The 20,273-nt window shown below is 36.3% G+C and overlaps 1 protein-coding gene across 2 annotated transcripts; it reads right to left on the bottom strand.

Annotated features, from left to right (window-relative positions):
• Positions 1-8,886: 8,886 nt before the first annotated feature.
• On the bottom strand, positions 8,887-16,577 carry dap3 (death associated protein 3). Of its 2 annotated transcripts, XM_052144166.1 has the most exons (14): positions 16,449-16,565; positions 16,201-16,353; positions 16,077-16,118; positions 15,830-15,955; positions 15,341-15,442; positions 13,737-13,845; positions 13,514-13,606; positions 13,288-13,418; positions 12,938-13,018; positions 12,614-12,787; positions 12,412-12,471; positions 12,216-12,305; positions 11,945-12,062; positions 8,887-9,094 (listed from the first exon to the last, which is right to left on the bottom strand). In XM_052144166.1, the coding sequence occupies exons 2-14, from the start codon at positions 16,252-16,254 to the stop codon at positions 9,009-9,011; spliced, it is 1,266 nt and encodes a 421-aa protein (XP_052000126.1). In that variant the 5' UTR covers positions 16,255-16,353; positions 16,449-16,565; the 3' UTR covers positions 8,887-9,008. The 2 variants fall into 2 exon arrangements, with proteins under 2 accessions (XP_052000126.1, XP_052000127.1); XM_052144167.1 differs by lacking the exon at positions 16,201-16,353 and having other exon boundaries at positions 16,449-16,577.
• Between the last annotated feature and the right edge of the window lie 3,696 nt (positions 16,578-20,273).

Below are 20,273 nucleotides of genomic sequence, written 5' to 3'. Positions count from 1 at the left end.
AGACAGAAAAATAGAATTACTGTAATTGTCATTAATGGTAATGGGAGTGGCATTAGGGAGGCCAGCAGGGGGTGCTGTGTGGTCCTAATACCCCAGTATAGTGAAGGGGATATTATACTGTAAAAGAGCACTGTCTTTTGGATAAGACGTTAAATCGAGGTCCTGACTCTCTGTGGTCAATAAAAATCCCAGTGCACTTCTCGTAAAAAGTAGTGGTATATAACCACGGTGTCAAGGCCAAATTCTCCACATTGACCCTTATATATCATGGCCTACTAATAATCCCCCATCCCTGAATTGGCTACATCATTCTACTCCAATAGCTAGTGTGTGGTGTGGTGGGTGTTCTGGCGCACTATGTCTGCCGTTGCATCATCCAGGTGAATGCTGCACATTGGTGGTGGTAGAGGGGATTCCCCCTATACACTTTAAAGGGCTTTGAGTGCCTTGAAAAGCACCATATAAATGTAAAATTATTAATCAACAAAAAAAAAATATTATATTAGAGCGGTCAGAATTAACGTGTTAACGTATGCGTCTAATTAAAAATGTTTAACGTGTTCCTTTTTTTAAATCACGATCAATAAATTTACTGTTAATACTGCATAAATCAGCATAAACCTTTGTAATGTGTCTGCCCATAGTTATTTTTTCTGATTAACAGTTTAATTGATTCACACAATTGACAAAGAAAAGAAAAACATATATTTACAGAATCAACATTTAAACTCCATTATTCCCTTTGCCCCTTCCAATCCCCCACACTGAACAAATATCCCAGTGGTCACACTTGAATATACACAACAAAAAAAAAAATATATATATATATATATACTTCTCTCTCACCGCCCCTCCACGGAGCCCTCCAAGAAGGCTAAGTAGCTGCCCCGTTTTTTATTAAATGAATCTAAATTGCCTTGCCTTCTACATGACATTTCCTCAAATGCTGCCACCCTCCCCATCTCTGTGCACTACTCTTGAAATGAGGGCACTCAAGCTGACTTCCATCCCCTAAGAACAATCTGTCTGTCAATCATAAAAATGGCTCGGACCCAATTTTTTATATATTGATCCCCTATATTAATGACCACCCCATCGCCTAAAATACAGAGTCTGTTGCAAAATGCCATTTGAGTGCCCAGTACGTCACACATAAATCCATCAACCAAAATTTTGACACACCGTCAAAAAGTATGGGTTGTGTCTCCATCTTATGATTGGCATAGCCAGCAGGTGGTTGTGTCTTTCAGACTATCTAGAGGGGATCCAATAGAATCTTAAATTGTATAAGTCGCACCCTTGCATCTCTAGATCTAGACTTGACGTTTTTTAGAATCCTAGCCAACACTCCCTCCTCCAGTACCAAGTTTATATCTTTCTCCAATAATCTCTTGAGAGAAGCTGAAGCTCAGTCCTCCAGACTCTGAATTAGCAGGGAGTAATACACTGATGCCTCGTGACCTTTTCCAAAAGCGGTAATCACCACTCCCAGAGTATCTGTCACTTTAGGGGGGTGTATGCATGTGGAGTTCAAATTGGTGCTGAAGCCCTGACACAAATCATAAATACGGCTTTATGATTGCTGTAACAAAGTGGATATCCACAGTTAACTGGCAGATTTATATTGTGGTGGATGAGAGTTTAAGAGACTTGATGCCATTTGCAATTAATATGCAAACTATGGGGAGACTATGGCTTCTTGCCATCTTGCTAAATTGAAACCTTAAAAATCAGCATTATAATAGTTATCAGTAATAGATTTTCCAAATATATGTAAAAAGTGCTTATAACTTTAGCAAGTACCTGTATAATGTCACGTGCATAGTCCTCTTCTCTGCCCCAGCTGCCGAGACGCACACCACAATCTGCTGGATGTCAGGCGGCACAATATAGTCAAAGTACCAGAGGACATCAATCCCATGGACATAGTGTGCAGCTTGTACGTCACTCAAAACCTACAACAGGAAGGATAGATGGAGAATCTAAGATTGCCACCATTTGTTTCTTCATGAACATCATCTATTCACATATCCTGACTACTAATCACTTTGGCCCAATATGGGAGCAGAAGTCCTTGGTCATCCAGTATCATCAGGCAGGCCTTGGCAAAGGATGAGGAATGGAGTGCAGTACCCAGATCCATGGCAATCCAGTTGCGTTGTGTCTCAGGAGTAAAACCCAAAGCCTGAAAACTGTCATTTGTCATTTGGCCTACAGTGGGCTCGTTTCCTGATGTCAGCCCCCAGAATGAAAGATTATATTGTATTTGCCATACTCCTCAAGAAATTTGAATGAGAATAAGGACATGAGAAGGAACAAATATTTGTTACCAAGATCAAATAAAACATTGTACTGTGCTCAAGTCTGTTCATTTTGTAGGCAAGTTTAAATTAATATTCCGGGTTCAATACAAGTTAAGCTCAATCGACAGCATAAGTGGAATAATGTTGATTGCCACAAAAATACATTTGGACTCATTCCTCGTTTTCTTTAAAAAAAATAAAATAATAATAAAAATAAATGTGAGGTTACAGTGAGGCGAAGTCAATGGGGCCAAATTTTGGAGGGTTTAAAAGCAGAAATGTGAATCTTATAAATTTATATAAGCAATTATATTAATTCTTATGATAAAACTCATGTATTATTTGAGCTGTAAAGTTGTTTGAAATGTAATTTTACCCTGTTGGATGTAAAGAAGTCAACTTCTTTAAGCCAAAGTCAGATTTTCTTTTCTATTTTCACCTGCCGTTTAGCTGGTTTTTGTTGCACTGCATTTAGTGTTGTTTCTTATGTATTCTTTTAAGTTTTCCTCTTTTAGTTTAGTCTCTCTCAACATTAGGGGTTTAAGAGATCATTTTTTTATGGCTTTATTTTTGAGTAATGCAGATTTTAGTTTTGTTCAAGATGTGAATCAGACATTACATTTTGGAAAACTCAATGGGGAAATTAAATTTTTCTATTCGCTCTGCTGGTACTTTAATTCAGATGCATAAATTTAGAGCAAACGTGTTAGACTCCTTTTCATCGGAAGAAGGTAGATGGATAATTTTTGTAAGACTGAAAATGTGGTATTCATTATCTGTAATGTTTACAGACATAATTTACGCTCAATGAATAATTCCATGTTTAAACAATTAGGTGCTACACTTATTAACATACAAAATAGTTTCACTGATGCTTATTTGATTATAGCTGGAGACTTAAAACGAAACTCCTGATGACGCTCAAGATAGATTTCCCACAAGAACTACCTCTAATTTACATGATAATATTATTATATGGTTATGTGATAAATCTATCAGTTGTAGATGCGTGGTGCTTCTTATCAGTGGCTGTAGAGATTTCACGTGGTCTAACAAATATGGTTCCCTTAAACCCAGAATTGATTTATTTCTTGTTTCTCACACTATTTTGACGTTAATTCTGTAAATCATCAATTTGCCCCATTTACTGATCACAAGTTAATTTCTTTGGATCTTCAACAACACAGAAAAGTCAATAGTAGAAGGGGTTACTGGAAATTTTATAATTGCCTCTTGGAAGATGCCCTTTTTAATGATAGTGTAACTCAGATAACTAAAACTATGTTCAGTGATAACAAAAGGATATTAATTCTAATTGGGAATTCTTTCAATTTAAAGTTAGAAACTTTGCAATTAGTAGAAGTAAACAAATTAAAAAAGAAAAAAATACTAAAGAATTATAACTCATCCATAATTTAAGCTTGTTAAAACAAAAAGAGAATTGAATGTTTATCAATTGCAAATTGAAAGCATGTATACAGAGATTGTTAAAGGTGCTTTCATTCGTTCTAGAGCAAAATGGATCGAAAAAGGTGAAAGAAATAGCCATACATTTTTTGCTCTGGAGAAAAGAAATTGTAAAAAAACCCCTTCTCTTTCTGTCTTAAACATTAATGGGGGATCTATATATAGATCAACAAATTATCTCTAATTTTGTATACTCATTTTATAAAAAAAATGAATACTTAATGATGACTTTAGGTTAATAAGTGATTCTGATATCTCCATTATGCGAGGATGCATTAAAATCTATGAAGAAAGGAAAATCCCCAGGTACTGATGGCTTGTCAGTTAAATTTTAATGACATTTTTGGGATATTTTAAAGGATCCTTTAATTAAGCTGTTTTGAGATTGTATAAAAAAGGAGAAATGACGTCTACAATGAAACAGGAACTTATCTCTTTGATTCCTAAACCTGATAAATACCCACAATTAATTGGAAAAATTGGAGACCAATAACACTATTAAATATAGATTATAAATTACTTGCTTGAATACTTGCAATTCACTTAAAATCGGGTCTTGATTATATAATTGGCGAAACACAAAACGGATCAATGAAAAATAGACACATTAGTTACAATATAAGATTAGTTCTTGACTAAACTGACTATTCTGAATATATTGTTTCAGATGCTATTATGTTGTTCTTAGATTTTTATTAAGCATTCTAATCGTTAAAGCACCAGTTCTTGATAAAATCTTGTTTTATTTTGGTTTTGGATGGCCTTTTATTAACATGGTGGAAATGCTTAATAAAGACATTAATAGGTCAGTTTTGGTTAGCTTGTCAACTACTAAACGCTTCAATCAAGGTGTGCTTCAAGTTCGCCACATTTCCTTGTTTCTTTTAGCCGTGGAATTACTGTCAATTAATATTTTACAAAATCCCATCATTAGAGGTATCCCTATATTTGGTAAAGAAATTAAATTATCTCAACTAGCCTATATTAAACTATAAAAGTCAAATTCCCCTATGTATTAATATTATTAAGTTCTTCTCAGAAGCCTCAGGATTATATTTACATTTATGAAAATGTGAACTATTTTGTCTATGATAATCTGTAATCATTTATACAACAATTATCTGTGAAAGATTGTGTCAAGTAATTGGGGATCTTTCTCACCAAAGATAGATTAATGCACCAACAACTTAATTTGTCTCCCAAAATAGTTCAAACCAAAACCATTTTAAACTATTGGTTACAGCGTGACCTATCAATTTATGGCAGAGTTCATCTCTCTAAAGTCGAAGGCTTATCTCGTTGTGTCTATCCATCATTATCTTTATTTGTCAACAAAATTTGTGCAGACATTATCAAAATATTATTGAATTTTATTTGGAAAAATAAATCCCACAAAATTAGAAAAGCCGTCTTATCTAATAACCATTCTCAAGATGGGCTTGAAATCTTAGATTTCAGTGAACTTGTTAGCTCCTTCAGAATTAACTGGTTAAAAAAATGCTTAAGCAACTACAACTTAGTGTGATATTTTATCCATATCTCCATTTTCAGTAAATTTGGAGGTTTAGACTTTCTTTTAAAATGCAATTTTACTCCATCTAAATTACCTGCATCTTTCTCTAAATTTCACCAACATGCTCTGCTTGCTTGGAAATTATGTTACGTGCACAACTTTTCTCCCCACAAAGTAATTCTATGGAATAACTTGAATATTGTAATCCGAAACAAATCCCTGTTCTTGGACAAATGGTTTGATAGAGGTATTGTTTTTGTTTTGGATTTATTTAAAAAATGATGGCTGTATACTTGAATATGAAGAATTTATGATTTTGTTTGATTATCCTCTGCCATAAAAGCATTGTCACCAAGTTACATTCATTTATTTAAAACATACATTTGCTTTAATGAGAGAAAAACAATTATGCCCAAACTTTTACTGGAAGGTGTTAACCTTATTGACAAAAAATGTCATAAACACATAAAGCATATATAACATAATAGAACTCATACATCCTCTAGATGTAAATTTTATGGGTATGATCTTTTTGATAATATTCACTGGAAAAGAACATGGTTACTTCCTGAAAAATACTGCATCTCCAATAAAATAAAATAAATACATGTTAAAATATTGCATAATATCTACCCAACAAACTCCCAGGTTTCTATGTTTGCTGATATTTCTAATTTATGTGTGTTCAGTAAGATAGAAGAAGAAACCTTGCTTCACTTATTTTACATAATTTTTGGGAGAGTTTAAGTAGATATCTATCACCTTTTCTAAAATGTGATTTATGTTTTTTATTGAAAGATGTATTGCTTTATTTTTCTGATGGAAACCACGCAGATGAACTTATTGTTAATTTCTTTATTTTGCATTGCAAATATTTTATCCAAAAAAGCAAGTTTCTCAATACTGTGCCTAGATTTGAAGCATTTCTTGCTGACATATCTCTTATGGTAAAATCTCTTAAACTTATAAATAATAACAAGAATAACAGATTTCATAAAAGTATATGAAGATTATTTTATTGACTGATGCTCCCTTTGTTGATCTATTTGTATATTTTGTATCTTTCTATTATTTCCCTTTTGTTATATCTTATTGTATAGATATGCAGCATTATCTTTTTCTTTATTGCAATAAACTAAACAAACAAAAAAAATTTGTGTGTATATATATATATATACACAGTGGGTACAGAAAGTATTCAGACCCCCTTACATTTTTCACTCTTTGTTATATTGCAGCCATTTGCTAAAATCATTTAAGTTCATTTTTTTCCTCATTATTGTACACACAGCACCTCATATTGACAGAAAAACACAGAATTGTTGACATTTTTGCACATTTATTAAAAAAGAAAAACTGAAATATCACATGGTCCTAAGTATTCAGACCCTTTGCTGTGACACTCGTATATTTAACTCAGGTGCTGCCCATTTCTTCTGATCATCCTTGAGATGGTTCTACACCTTCAATTGAGTCCAGCTGTGTTTGATTATACTGATTGGACTTGATTAGGAAAGCCACACACCTGTCTATATAAGACCTTACAGCTCACAGTGCATGTCAGAGCAAATGAGAATCATGAGGTCAAAGGAACTGCCTGAAGAGCTCAGAGACAGAATTGTGGCAAGGCACAGATCTGGCCAAGGTTACAAAAAAAATGTCTGCTGCCCTTAAGGTTCATAAGAGCACAGTGGCCTCCATAATCCTTAAATGGAAGACGTTTGGGACGACCAGAACCCTTCCTAGAGCTGGCCGTCTGGCCAAACTGAGCTATCGGGGGAGAAGAGCCTTGGTGAGAGAGATAAAGAAGAACCCAAAGATCACTGTGGCTGAGCTCCAGAGATGCAGTCGGGAGATGGGAGAAAGTTGTAGTAAGTCAACCATCACTGCAGCCATCCACCAGTCGGGGCTTTATGGCAGAGTGGCCTGACGGAAGCCTCTCCTCAGTGCAAGACACATGAAAGCCTGCATGGAGGACTCCAAGATGGTGATAAATAAGATTCTCTGGTCTGATGAGACCAAGATAGAACTTTTTGGCCTTAATTCTAAGCGGTATGTGTGGAGAAAACCAGGCACTGCTCATCACCTCCAATACAGTCTCAACAGTGAAGCATGGTGGTGGCAGCATCATGCTGTGGGGGTGTTTTTCAGCTGCAGGGACAGGACGACTGGTTGCAATCGAGGGAAAGAAGAATGCGGCCAAGTACAGGGCTATCCTGGACAAAAACCTTCTCCAGAGTGCTCTGGACCTCAGACTGGGCCAAAGGTTCACCTTCCAACAAGACAATGACCCTAAGCACACCGCTAAAATAACGACGGAGTGGCTTCACAACAACTCCGTGACTGTTCTTGAATGGCCCAGCCAGAGCCCTGACTTAAACCCAATTGAGCATCTCTGGAGAGACCTGAAAATGGCTGTCCACCAACGTTTACCATCCAACCTGACAGAACTGGAGAGGATCTGCAAGGAGGAATGGCAGAGGATACCCAAATCCAGTGAAAAACTTGTTGCATCTTTCCCAAAAAGACTCATGGCTGTATTAGATCAAAAGGGTGCTTCTACTAAATACTGAACAAAGGGTCTGAATACTTAGGACCATGTGATATTTCAGTTTTTCTTTTTTAATAAATGTGCAAAAATGTCAACAATGCTGTGTTTTTCTGTCAATATGGGGTGCTGTGTGTACAATAATGAGGAAAAAAAATGAACTTAAATGATTTTAGCAAATGGCTGCAATATAACAAAGAGTGAAAAATGTAAGGGGGTCTGAATACTTTCCGTACCCACTGTATGTATGTATATATACATATATATATATATATATACACACTACTGTATGTTATTCTGGAACTGGCCTTCACTCCGCCAGTTTTACTACTGAGGATCGAGCAAGAACTGGCAACCTAACCCTGCCAATCAAGTCACAGTATGCAACCGAATTAAGACCGAAGTTCAGTGCTTGACAGCCATTGTTATTGTCAGCTATATAGACGGGACACAAACATGGACACCAAAAGCTGCACTGGCATGAGAGCATTTCAAAGATGGCCGACAGTGGACAGACTTGCTATAAAGAATTTATTCTCCTCAATTTCATTCAAGTGGGAATTTTATTCTTCCAGCTCAGGACACCAGAATCGTGTCTTTGGCATGCTGTATCTGTGCTGTAACAGCAGGGCCGGCCCAAGCCTTTATAGGGCCCTAAGCAGAATTTGATTTGGGGGGCCTCTCGGTGAGTACACAGAAGTGTATGTCCTACATCAAAAGAGTACATAGTTGATGGAACAGAATGTTATATATGCCCGACTGTGCTTGCATCCTGCAGCCCGTTAACATAATATTGTATTTTGTATAATAACCATAGTATACAATTTATACACAATATATCACAATAAAAAAGAGAGAGATGATGTCATTTCATGTGCTCTTGGGGGGCCCCTGGTGGCCACAAGCAGCCACTTAGTTCGCTAATGCCTTGGGCTGGCTCGGCTGTAACAGTCAATCACGCTTTCCGGGTTTTTTTAGACGGGTGGCATCATATGACCACCATCGCCACCACGTGACTTCCAGCAGCAACATGTTCAGAGCAAAATTTAAATGAGTACTATTTAAATTCTTTTTTTTTTTTTTTTAAACAAGTTCTTTATTATGAAATTGCTGCATGCGTATATGTATTGAAGAATTCAAAGGATTTACAGGTTTGAGAGACCAAACTACAAGTGCACTACAAGAAGGCACACAATCTTTCAAGGATGGATGGATTTTTGTTGCTGAGAAAGATGAGTTCTTTCTTTCCCTCTTCTGTTCGACCTGTGGGTAAAACAAATGGAATAATAAAATGGTATCAAGGAACATACCAGCTGTTAGCTGTTAAGATGCCTAATGAAACTACTACTAAACAGTGAACTTACCAAACAAAATTGTTATGTTAAAATGTAAATAAATACTTGTCATTGCTGCATTTTTACATTTAAGGAAAGGCTGTTTCCTATGTAGCCTTAAATGGGTCATGACTTGCCTTTTTTATATTTTTTATATGTTCCTTGAGGTTAAGAATTCTTAAAGAATTATAAAATAAAATTGCATAATAAACAGTCACATATTTCTGATCATTCTCTCTGTTAAAACATTCAGTTTTGATGCTGTTTCTCTTTTAATGGTGTGTTCACACACAACACGAAGCGAGCGTTTTGCACGTACAAAGTCAATGCAAAGATGTGAATAGGCGCGAATGTAATGAAAGGCGCGACTCAAACACACGAAATCACTTCATTCGCGTATTCGAGCCAGTTGAAATTTTTCAACTTGAGCAAGAAATCTGCATGACACGTTGTCTCGAAAGCCCATCAGCATTGATATTGTCCGGATGTCACTGACGTACTGAAGTAGTAGCAGAAGAAATCTGGAAAAATGTATGAAAAAATTGTTGTAGCGGTGTGTGGGCACCCGGAATTGTATGACACAACGTCATACATGTACAGAAACCAGACGAAAAAAGACATCACTTGGAGGAAAGTGAGCGAGGAAGTTGCACTACCTGGTAAGTTCTGAAAATATGCGGGTCTACTTGATTCCAGCTATTGGTTGTATTTTACTATGAACCAAGTCGTAGAAGCCCCTCCTCCTGTCCTTTTCCAGAAGAGAAGGGGGAATACTCACAGGTTTGCGTTACTCGCGTGAACGTGAGTTTAAACACAAATTTATAATCCAGCGGTCAAACTTGGGCGAGCAATGCAAGGCAAAAAATTTCTTTGCATTGTATGTGAACGCACCATGAGACTTCACCATAGTCGCTCGCTCTCACTAGTATTGCCATGGCAATAATAATTTACATTTTTGGGTGAAATCCTGCAGCTGCCTCAGATAACATGTATGATATTTAAGTAAAGCCCGGGGCACACTGTACGATTTTGGCCACAATTCTGCTGTTTGAGACAAATTCGGCAATCTTGCAACGTTTAGTGTTACGTGCTCGCCGACGGCTGATTAATAGCCTTTTCAATTATTTTTAACCTCGTACGATGTTCTGGCAGTGTCAGAGATTTAGCATCGCAGCCGTATAGTGTGACTACTATTACGACGGCCAGATGAGATATTCAGCTTCTCTCTCGCACCCCAATTCACTTGGAAAGAAACCTGCTCCACGTTTGCACCTCCATAGCAACATTTGTGCCCAGTTATCACTCTACTAAATCTCTTTCAATGTTTTTTCTTATTTAAATTTTATATAAAACATTTATTTTTAAAAATAATCAGAAAATACTTGAAGAAAAGTGTAACACAACAGTAACATAAAAGCAATATTCCCCTGAATTAAATAAATACAGAGCTTACAAAATGAAAATAAATAATTGCATTTTCTTAACACGTTTTTTCTTTACAGTTATCATGCATTTTCTTAAAAATTTAAATTTAAGTACTATTTTACTTTTAATAAATTTACATTAAAATAGCTATGTAAACTTATTTAGTTAAGATTCACACCACTCCAATTTTATATAAATATATAAAAAAAAAGTATTAAAGTATTTATGGGACGTTTTATTCCAAATCAGCAAATAGAGTTGGATACAATTATAGAAATCTATGTCATGTTTGTGCATCATCCAAAGGGAATTTGCAAGCGTGATTATTATCAGCTTATATTAATTTAGCTTGACCAATAGTTTATTAATCTAAAAGAGAAGACGTAACCCATCTTTTTAGTTTTCCTCAAAGTGAACAGAGAAGTTTGTCATTTTTTGGGCCACAAGTCTTTTTATTTCCACAATGAATATCTGCATGTAGTTGGTAATTATTACTGTAGGCTATCTCTCACACTGGCGTTCATTCTCAGCATCTGTCATTTTCTGTATTTGTGATCAGGAGGTCTTATTAAAGGCCTATTTGACAGGTGATGGAAGGGTATTGGAACAACAGAAATGCTGATGCTCTGACATTCAGAAAAAACACTCATCTGAGCAAATCTCACTGCTTCTCTTCTAATCATTATTAACAATCTATATACTTATATTATATTAACGATCACTGATCAAGATGTTTGGGACCAACGATGTGTATCGTACAATCTGACATAATGTCGCGAAGAGTGCCATGGCGATCTCAATGTGTTCATATCATACAGTCTGACAAGTAACAATCTTAAAGGACTGTAAAAATCCTATAGTGTATAGCAGGCTTAACAGACAGTAAACATACTGAAATTCTAGAAGTGATATGTAAATTGTGTGTTTATATAAATTGAACACACAATTGAAAAAAATATGCTTTTAGAGCAGGTATCCCACTTATTTTAGTATTATACACCTTGCCGTGAAAATTTGGCAATACTACTTTGTTGTTGTGGAGGCGATCACATGCAAATGTCTACCATGGTGTGGCATTACAATGTGGAGGAAGTAGATAACGAGTCATTTTTGTAGCTTGGTTTCATCAAATTCTCTTTTTGCAGTGAGGAAGAAGTTTTGAATTCTGAAACTATCAGCATGTTTTTATAGTACAATGAATTATTATGTCAAAAGATCAAGAAAATTTTAATTGCTCATGTCATGACCACTTTAAAGCAATTGTTACTGGAACATACATATTGTATAGTAGCAGCTATATTGTCTTCACAGTAATAGCGGTTGTCACCTCTCAGGTTTCAGTACACAAACTTACTCTGTGGATGCTGAAGCCAGTTGCGGTCTAAATAGTACAGGTAACAGCTCTCAAACTCTTTCTCACTGTAGTTAGAGACAGAAACTGGCACAAAAGGTTCCATATGATCAAACCCCTCCTGAAAAAGAAATGAAGGCATAGACAAAAACAGAAAGACTAAGAGATTTAAGCCCTTTTAACAACTTTTTTTGTGCTTTTTAACGAGAGGAACACGTTAGGGGCCTCCAACTTGGGAAATTATCAAATGTGATTATTTTCTGTGTCTGCTGACCTCTCCTAACAGCTCTACAGGAAGGTAAGCAGATCGTGGCTTGAAAAGAGACCCTGTCTGAGACAAAGATGTGAGAATGGCACCTCCACTCTATCAGAAAGACAGAGAGAAAGAGCAATCTAGTGTGAATACAGAATCAACAACTCAATCTGAATGCAAACTGAAGTACGATAACATGTGAGAGGTTTATTTTTACCCAATCGTTTTTCAACAATTTCCTCAGATTATGGATCAGAGTCAGTTCCTCTGGGTCACACTACATAAAAAGTAACAGAAAGCCAGGTGTCTAATAACTTGAAACCATTCAAATAATGTGATAATAATGTAACAACTGAAATAATTTTTATTTAAATATATCTACATAGATATTCTACTTCTGCAAATGTACAGCAACATACCACAGTCCTGTCCTCCTTCTTAAGAGATGTTTTGCCCCACAGAGCATTCACTCCATCAACAGCCACAGCCAGTTTGAAGGCCCCCTCGCCCTCTGCGTTACCCCCTGCCTGCAGCTTCAGCTCTCGCAGCAGTGCGCCCAACACATCGCTACTGCTTTTAACACGATTTACACCCTGTTTGAAGGAAATGAAAAACAAACTATTAAAAAAGTCCAACAAAACAGAAACAACCAATGCAGATTTAAGAATAAAAGGACAGAATAAAGTCACAAAAAACTATAAAGAAGGTCAGCAAATTTCAAAATGAAGAAGAATAAAACTCACCTGATCAATAAGTTCCCCTAAAGGCCGTCCCTCCTCAGTCCTTTCTCTCTTTGTCCACACATAATTCTGTGTGGTCTTTATCTGTCAATTGGAATTTAAAAAATGCCACCGTGAAGTTGACCAATCAGATACAAAAATAATTAACAAAATATTTGACCAAAATAATCAATAAATAATAGATATATTATATTTTATCATCAGTTAGAAATTAGAAATGTAACTTGATCCCATAAGGTTTGTGACCACTGGGATGGTTGTTAGGGGGCTAGTTAAACAATCATATTTTTTTTTTCCGCATGCATAACTTTTGCTTCTGTGGGCAGCCTTACAATAAACATATCTAGCTGTACCTTGGATAAAAAGCGCTCATTGGTGACTTTGAAATTCTTCAGCCACTGGGATGCCTGGATTGGCTGGTCAAAGCGTGAGGGGTGGAAAGAAGAGGGTAGCAACTCTTTACAGTTCTTTACCCAGAGATGAGCTACAGAGAGGAAAGAAGAGAGAGAGAATTTTCACCAGACTCAAATCTTTACATTTTTGTTACGTTTTGTTTGAATGAGGTTCTGCGTAGCTTACCATCAGGTATGTGTAGGATCAGCCAGCCCTGGGTGTAGCAGTAATGCAGAGCATGACACAAAGACATGGTCTTTCCAGAGCCAGTCAATCCATCTTATGCACATTGTCAAGGGAAAACTGATATACATACCCTAATGTCTGAATGCAATGCAAAAGACATGTGGGCAAAGGAAAACAGCTCAATGGATCAGGGAATATGGTGTTTGTGCTTGTATGAGGATACAAAGTACGAAACGCTGGGCAGGTTTGCTATAATCAGCTTTTTTAAGGTAAGAGATAAGCTCCAGTGACGGCTGTCTCACCATCACACAGCCTTCATTAAATGTTTTCACCTGAAACAAAAGCACACGCAAAATTTACAAAAGATGCATTATTACAATGATTCACAGTGTATTACAATAGAATCACTATAAAGTAGACTGTCATATGGGCTAATAAATATTGTAATTCATCAAGAGTAGGTCATCATTGATCACTTGTCAATTGTGGGGTAAGTGAGGTGACAATGGGGGTATGCAAATACAATTGTGAGATTTACCATTCTTTTAATTTCATCACAGTCTAAAATAACATTCACACCCAGTTCATTTATTTCTCACTGGCAAAAATAATTTTGTGTGCCCTCTAGTGTAGAAAAACCAAAATGGCTGTGTCATAAAGGTCAGAAAAATATGCAATGAAATAACTCTATCCATTGCGGTTAAAAATAACTGCATCTACTCATGCATCGTGCGTCACACAGGTTTATTTTTCACGAGCCCAGCCCAGTGCTAGGTGACGTAGCTTAGTGATAGCAAGTAAAATTTTCACTTCACTGTTTTAGCAGACTTGCACGTCAGTTGTCCACGATTTTAGTTTGTCTGTTTATTTTTTTATTCTGCAGTTTAAAATGTAATTTGTATTTAAGGTTAGATGCATAAGGAGTTTTGATTCTGATGGTATAAGTTCATAAGCTTTGATGACAGGAGTCAGACATTCAGAGCCACCAAATAATTTTCCATATTCACACACAGTAATTTTCAATCACATTTACTCGCACACTAGAGACTTGTTTTTACATTGTTGCATGATGTTTTTTCAGCAAATGAGCTCAACCTTGCAAACAGTGTCAAATGTGACATAAAAAAGCACCTTGAGCTGACCACGCAATTGCACAGATACTTGCCCCCAATGCTCGAATTCGGCCGGCAATACCGTACATGCAATGATGCGCAATTCCAGGCACAGATCCGAGCTCTATTCTTGCATACCACGACGTGATGGGGGGGGAGTTTTCAAGTTATGCCGTTATATCTAGCATACCCATCTCAACCGGTAAGCCATTTATTCAATATGTATATGATTAATATAACATGTGCAAAACATGTAAAAATATAACGTGTTTAATAAAAGGGAGTTGTTTTACAATGATAAACAAGACATATTTTCAAATTACCTTGTGAATGTTACGATTCATCAAATTAAGCTTTTTCTAGCCTATATATAGGCCAGATGAATGATTTTTGCAACAGAGGATAATGGAAAAGTAAATAACAAACATAAGCCTATCGTCAACGATCAGCATACATTTTTTCCCCAAAATCTGTAAAACCGATATATCGGTCAACCTCAAAGTTTTTTCCCAGAAGAGAAAGACAGATAATTTTACATGCATATAGGCCTATCTTCTAAAAGTACATTTAGTCAACTTAGCAGTGCACTAGCATATGAGGATATCAACTCTAACAAACATGGAATAAAAGCATCAAAATTCAATTCTGATTTTATAGGGTCTTTAAATGTATATCATATTTCTCATTACACACATATTGTTAGTAACTATTGTACCTGCAACTGGAAACGAGGAGGCAGTCCATGAGGGAAGAGTGTGTGGATATGACCTGGGGGGAGGGTGTACAACTGCCCAGTGTGTTGTTCTGAGTGGCACGCCTGAGGAGGGAAAGAGAGTTGGTGAGGAGAAAGAAACACGACAATTTAAAAGAGATTTGCATACCACATCTTATTTTTCATGCAGTTTAAAGGGGCAGTTCACCAGAAAATATTGAATAATAGGTGAATCATAAAGCAAATTAAAACAGTAATTGTATGGGATTACATATCTGAATGCAAAAATTATATGATTGCTGAGAAAAGTAATATCACACTTCTCAACAAGCTTGCCTAAGCATGCACCACTAAAATTTAATTAGAGCACAATCCAATTAAGCTCTATCATGTCAAAGAAAGGTCTACATCTTAATGTGGTATTGGTTGAAGGGTATTGATTAATATCTGCACTGGACAATATGTGTAAGCTTTCAGGTTAGCAGGACATACTGGATCTTGCTCTGAAGTTCTGCAGACAGAGAGTAAATTTGGCTCTGCTGATGCTGTCTCCACAGCAACTGCCTCAAGCTGCTGGCCACTGCTACTGATGTGGAGGTGCCTGAAATTCTGTGTTAACTGGTGATGAAATCATTCATTTTAATGTGTGACATGTATTGTAAAATGTTATACTTAAAGGAAATTTACTGATAACAAGCTTCCATGCACTGAACCATATAGCGCAAGGAAGAACACTTACTGTTGGACGCAATCGTAAGGAAAGTTTATGCAGATTCATGTTCTGAAACAAAAGCATAACAAAGAGAGGTTCAATCAGGTTGACAAACTATGATCGCATTAAAACTATTAAACTGACCGCTCACTTGGCAAGATGTATGTGGACGGATGATAGGCCACCAGTGTCCAGTGCTGGACATTGATATACTGACGAAATTTATAGAAATTAATATCTATGTAACGGTCATCTCATTCACCAGATAGGTAGTCTGGGATCATAATGTCTTGCGAGAGTAATGCTGGAGGAAAGCATGAAAGTACGTAAATCCGAATGCGAATTCACCATGATGCACATAAAAAAACGTAACAAGATTGATTAATCGCAGTTACTTACCACCAGAAAAATGTAATGAAATTTACTCAAGGGTGAAATGTAAAGTGAAAATCTCGCCCTGCTTGTTGGTCTGAACGGTCGAACTGTCACGGGCCACAGTAGATGGAGGTCGCCATCATTACATAGAAAGCCCGGAAGTTACGTCAATACGTAAACGTCGAAGTACGACAGCCAGAAAAGGTCTTTTCTCTGCTTACAACAAACTTTTTATTTTTGAAATAATGAACGTACTGTTTTTGTTTGGGACTCCGGGTCAAAGGCGATGGATGACATGTTAAAACTGTTAACTCTCTGTGGACAGATTCATATCCATAAATGTAAAGTCACTGATTCTAAGCCCAATTTTATTAAAATTATTCTATGACTCTCTCTGTTTATCATTTAACAAGAAAGCCGCTTAAACTTCTCTGCTGATTTAAAAAAATATGAGTTCATTATAAGAGTTACCTCCTGATTTCCTGAAGGTGACAATTATTATTATTATTATTTGTTTTATATATTATTTCGTTTTATTTGATGATTATTATTATTATAGTATTCATTTATTGTGTTTAATTTATATTTCTTTTGATGTTTTGTGAATTCGTTTTTTTTAAAAGACTATCTCTGTTTACTGTATCTTGTTTGAAAATGTATTTGATTGCCTTGCTCTACCTCGAGTTTTCTGTTTTCTCAAGTGTTTTTTGTGTGTCCGTAAGTCTTTTGTTCGAGAAAAAAAAAAAAAAAGGTCGTGTCTAGAAGGCGGTGTTATTTTTCACCCCACCCCACCCAGAATTTACATTTTGGGTATACATAACGTATATTTAGCTGTATGGAATATAATGTATAGCAAACAGGTCTATCAGCTGTATAGGACAGAAAAGTGTAAAAACACACATAATCAACTGGAAGCTGCGATGTTACGTCGTACTATTATAATATTAATCAACACATTTTTAAACAGCGGATGCATGTGATAGTTTTGTCTTGTCTAATGCTAACCATTTAAAATTCGTACTGAACTTCGAACTTAGGGGCTTTTTGTTTTTCTGCAACTTATATGATATGATGTCTCTGTTTACTGTGAACCTCAGACTATTGAACGACTTCTCAGCTGTCCAATCGTAGGCTGCTTGTAAGTAGCTCATAGTAGCCAATCCGAACGCAGGAGGCGGGACCTGCCAGAAAGAGGGTGGGGAAAAATAACGCGTCTGGAAATGATCCTGCCCTTATCAATTTCGTTAGATTCTTACTCTGCGTTACTTGGAAGTCGCAAAGCAACGAGGAGCGCTCGTAAAATATAATTTTAAACTGTCTGTTTTGATAAATTCAAGCTCTAAAATACATATTTTACATAATATATTTGATAGCTTTAGCTCTACCTCTGCTACTTTTAGTCATGAGATATTATTGGTCACTGTAGAAGACAGGGAGGTGTCAAGTCAAGTCATTTTTATTTGACAACACACATCGTTTCAAAGCAGCTTTACAGAAGATCAGCCATTAACAGACGATAAAACTTTAATGTCGATGAATCATCATTGTGTAATTAGATAAAATAACATTTTTAATCGTGTTTAAAAATAAGTAATTAAATAATAATTGTATCAATAACCCCAGTGAGCAAGCTGAAAGCGACTGTGGCAAGGAACACAAAACTCCATAAGATGTTGATTAATGGAGAAAAGGTGTGGCACATTAGCTTTTGCTTTATGCAGATGGTTGTTTATTATTCTTCTCCGAACACACTAGATCTACCCCTTGCCTTCACAGAATTATTAATCTTTTTCTAGGTTCTCAGGATACAGAGTGAACTGGTCTAAATCTGAAGCTTTGGCTCTGACAGCGAACTGCCCAGTAACGGCTTTTCAGCCAGGTGCTGTCCAATGGCCCAAACAGGGATATTTTATTCCCAGCAAATATGTCTGATTTAGTTAGACTTAATTTTGACCCCTTAATAAAACGTTTTTCAAGCGATGTGGGCAGGTGGGCTTCATTACATTTATGATTGAGAAGGTTAATGTTATTAAAATTAATTGTATTCCAAAATTCAACTACCTGCTACAATCTCTCCCTATGTCCTCCTCTCTTATTTCAAGCAATTTGATTGCATAGTGAAGTCTTTCATTTGGAATGGTAAGCTTCCCAGATTACATTACAATAAATTACATAGGCCAATTGACAAAGGTGGGCTAGGCCTACCCAAGATTTAGCTTTATTATTATGCATTTTGTCTGAGATATTTGGCTCATTGGTCACTTCTACCTGAGAGATGCATCCCTGGTTATTTATTGAACAGGAAGATTTTGCCCCTATTTTGCCATTGCAAAGCCTTTCGATCAAACTAACCGGAGAATTTAAGTTATACCCCATTGTCTTGTATTTGCACTCAGTAAGGACAAAAGTGTCCGGAGTGTTTAATTCAGACATTTATTTAAATGTTGCCTTGAGCATATGGCAGAACCCAAGATTGTGTATTGGTAAGTCCCCCTTCTGTTGGTCAGAGTGGATTGTGAGGGAGGTTAATACACTCAGTGACATGTATGAGAGTGGAGTGTTGATATCCTTTGAAGATTTGGTTCAACATCTTAGGATTCCCAGATCTCAGTTCTTTAGGTATTTACAGCCGCACCACCTGGCTCTGTACTATTTTTGTGAGTAGCATATACCCCCCTAAAGCGGCAGATACTATTAAAGTGGTGATCATTGCTTTTGGAAAAGGTCACCAGGCATCAGTGTATTACTCCCTGTTAATTCAGAGTCTGGGGGATGGAGCTTTAACTTCTATCAAGAGAGTATGGGAGAAATATTTAAACTTGGTATTGGAGGAGGGAGTGTTGGCTAGAATTCTAAAAACCATCAAGTCTACATCTAGAGATGCAAGGGTCCGCCTGATGCAATTTAAGATTTTACATAGATTCTATTGGACACCCTCTAGATTGTATAGGCTTGGTCTCAAAGGCACCCACCTGATGGCGATGCCAATCAGAAGACGGGGACACAGCCCATGTTTTTTGGTGGTGTGTTTGGATCCAAGAAATTTGGTTGAGGGTTCAGAGTTTTATGTGTGACGTATCGGCACTCAAATTTCATTTTGCCCCAGACTCTGTATTCTAGGTGATAGGATGGTTAGGGATGGGTACATAAAGAATTGGGTCCTGGTGTTATGATTGGAAGACAGGTCATCCTGAGGGTATGGGCATATAAATAACATTGTTATAAAATAAACATGTCAGGGGTATATGGGAAAAATTATATGAAAGTGAAGCAGCACAAATTACATTATAGAAAAAATGTACACAGTAAACAGTTGCAAAGTTTGTATTACTTTCAGACTTTTACTTTTAGATAATGTTTCCAAATATGTTTTAAATTTAAATAGTTCAAATACTGGTATTTTTTCAGTACATTTAACTTTATGTATAGAATAACGAGCCATTATAATAATTACATCACATATACATACTACATTTTTGTCATTATCAATTGAAATACACTTTAAAATGATGTCAGTTTCTTCCAAATTAACAACAGTCTTGGCTTTTTCGGAAATAACTTTTTTAACTTTCTCAAAAATACTTTAGGACACTCTTAAAATAAATGATAATAGTCTCAGTGGCACATAAAAAACAACACAAGCATAACAAAATATGGTTATTATTTCACAGTATGTCCAGTATTTCTTGACTGCACCTCCACCTGTAGGTCACAAGCAGTAGTGCGCTGTTGATGTCGTCAATATGAAGTCGTATGTTGTAATAACGTTGCAAGTTTTTAGGAAAGATACAGAATAGGTGTTGGCTGCACACTTCATCAGATATATATTTTAGAGGGTTTCAGTTGGTC

Source organism: Xyrauchen texanus, chromosome 15 (genome assembly GCF_025860055.1).
Source record: "Xyrauchen texanus isolate HMW12.3.18 chromosome 15, RBS_HiC_50CHRs, whole genome shotgun sequence".
NCBI lineage: Eukaryota > Metazoa > Chordata > Actinopteri > Cypriniformes > Catostomidae > Xyrauchen > Xyrauchen texanus.
Note: the sequence above shows the minus strand (reverse complement) of the source record. Positions and strands in the feature narration are given on the sequence as shown.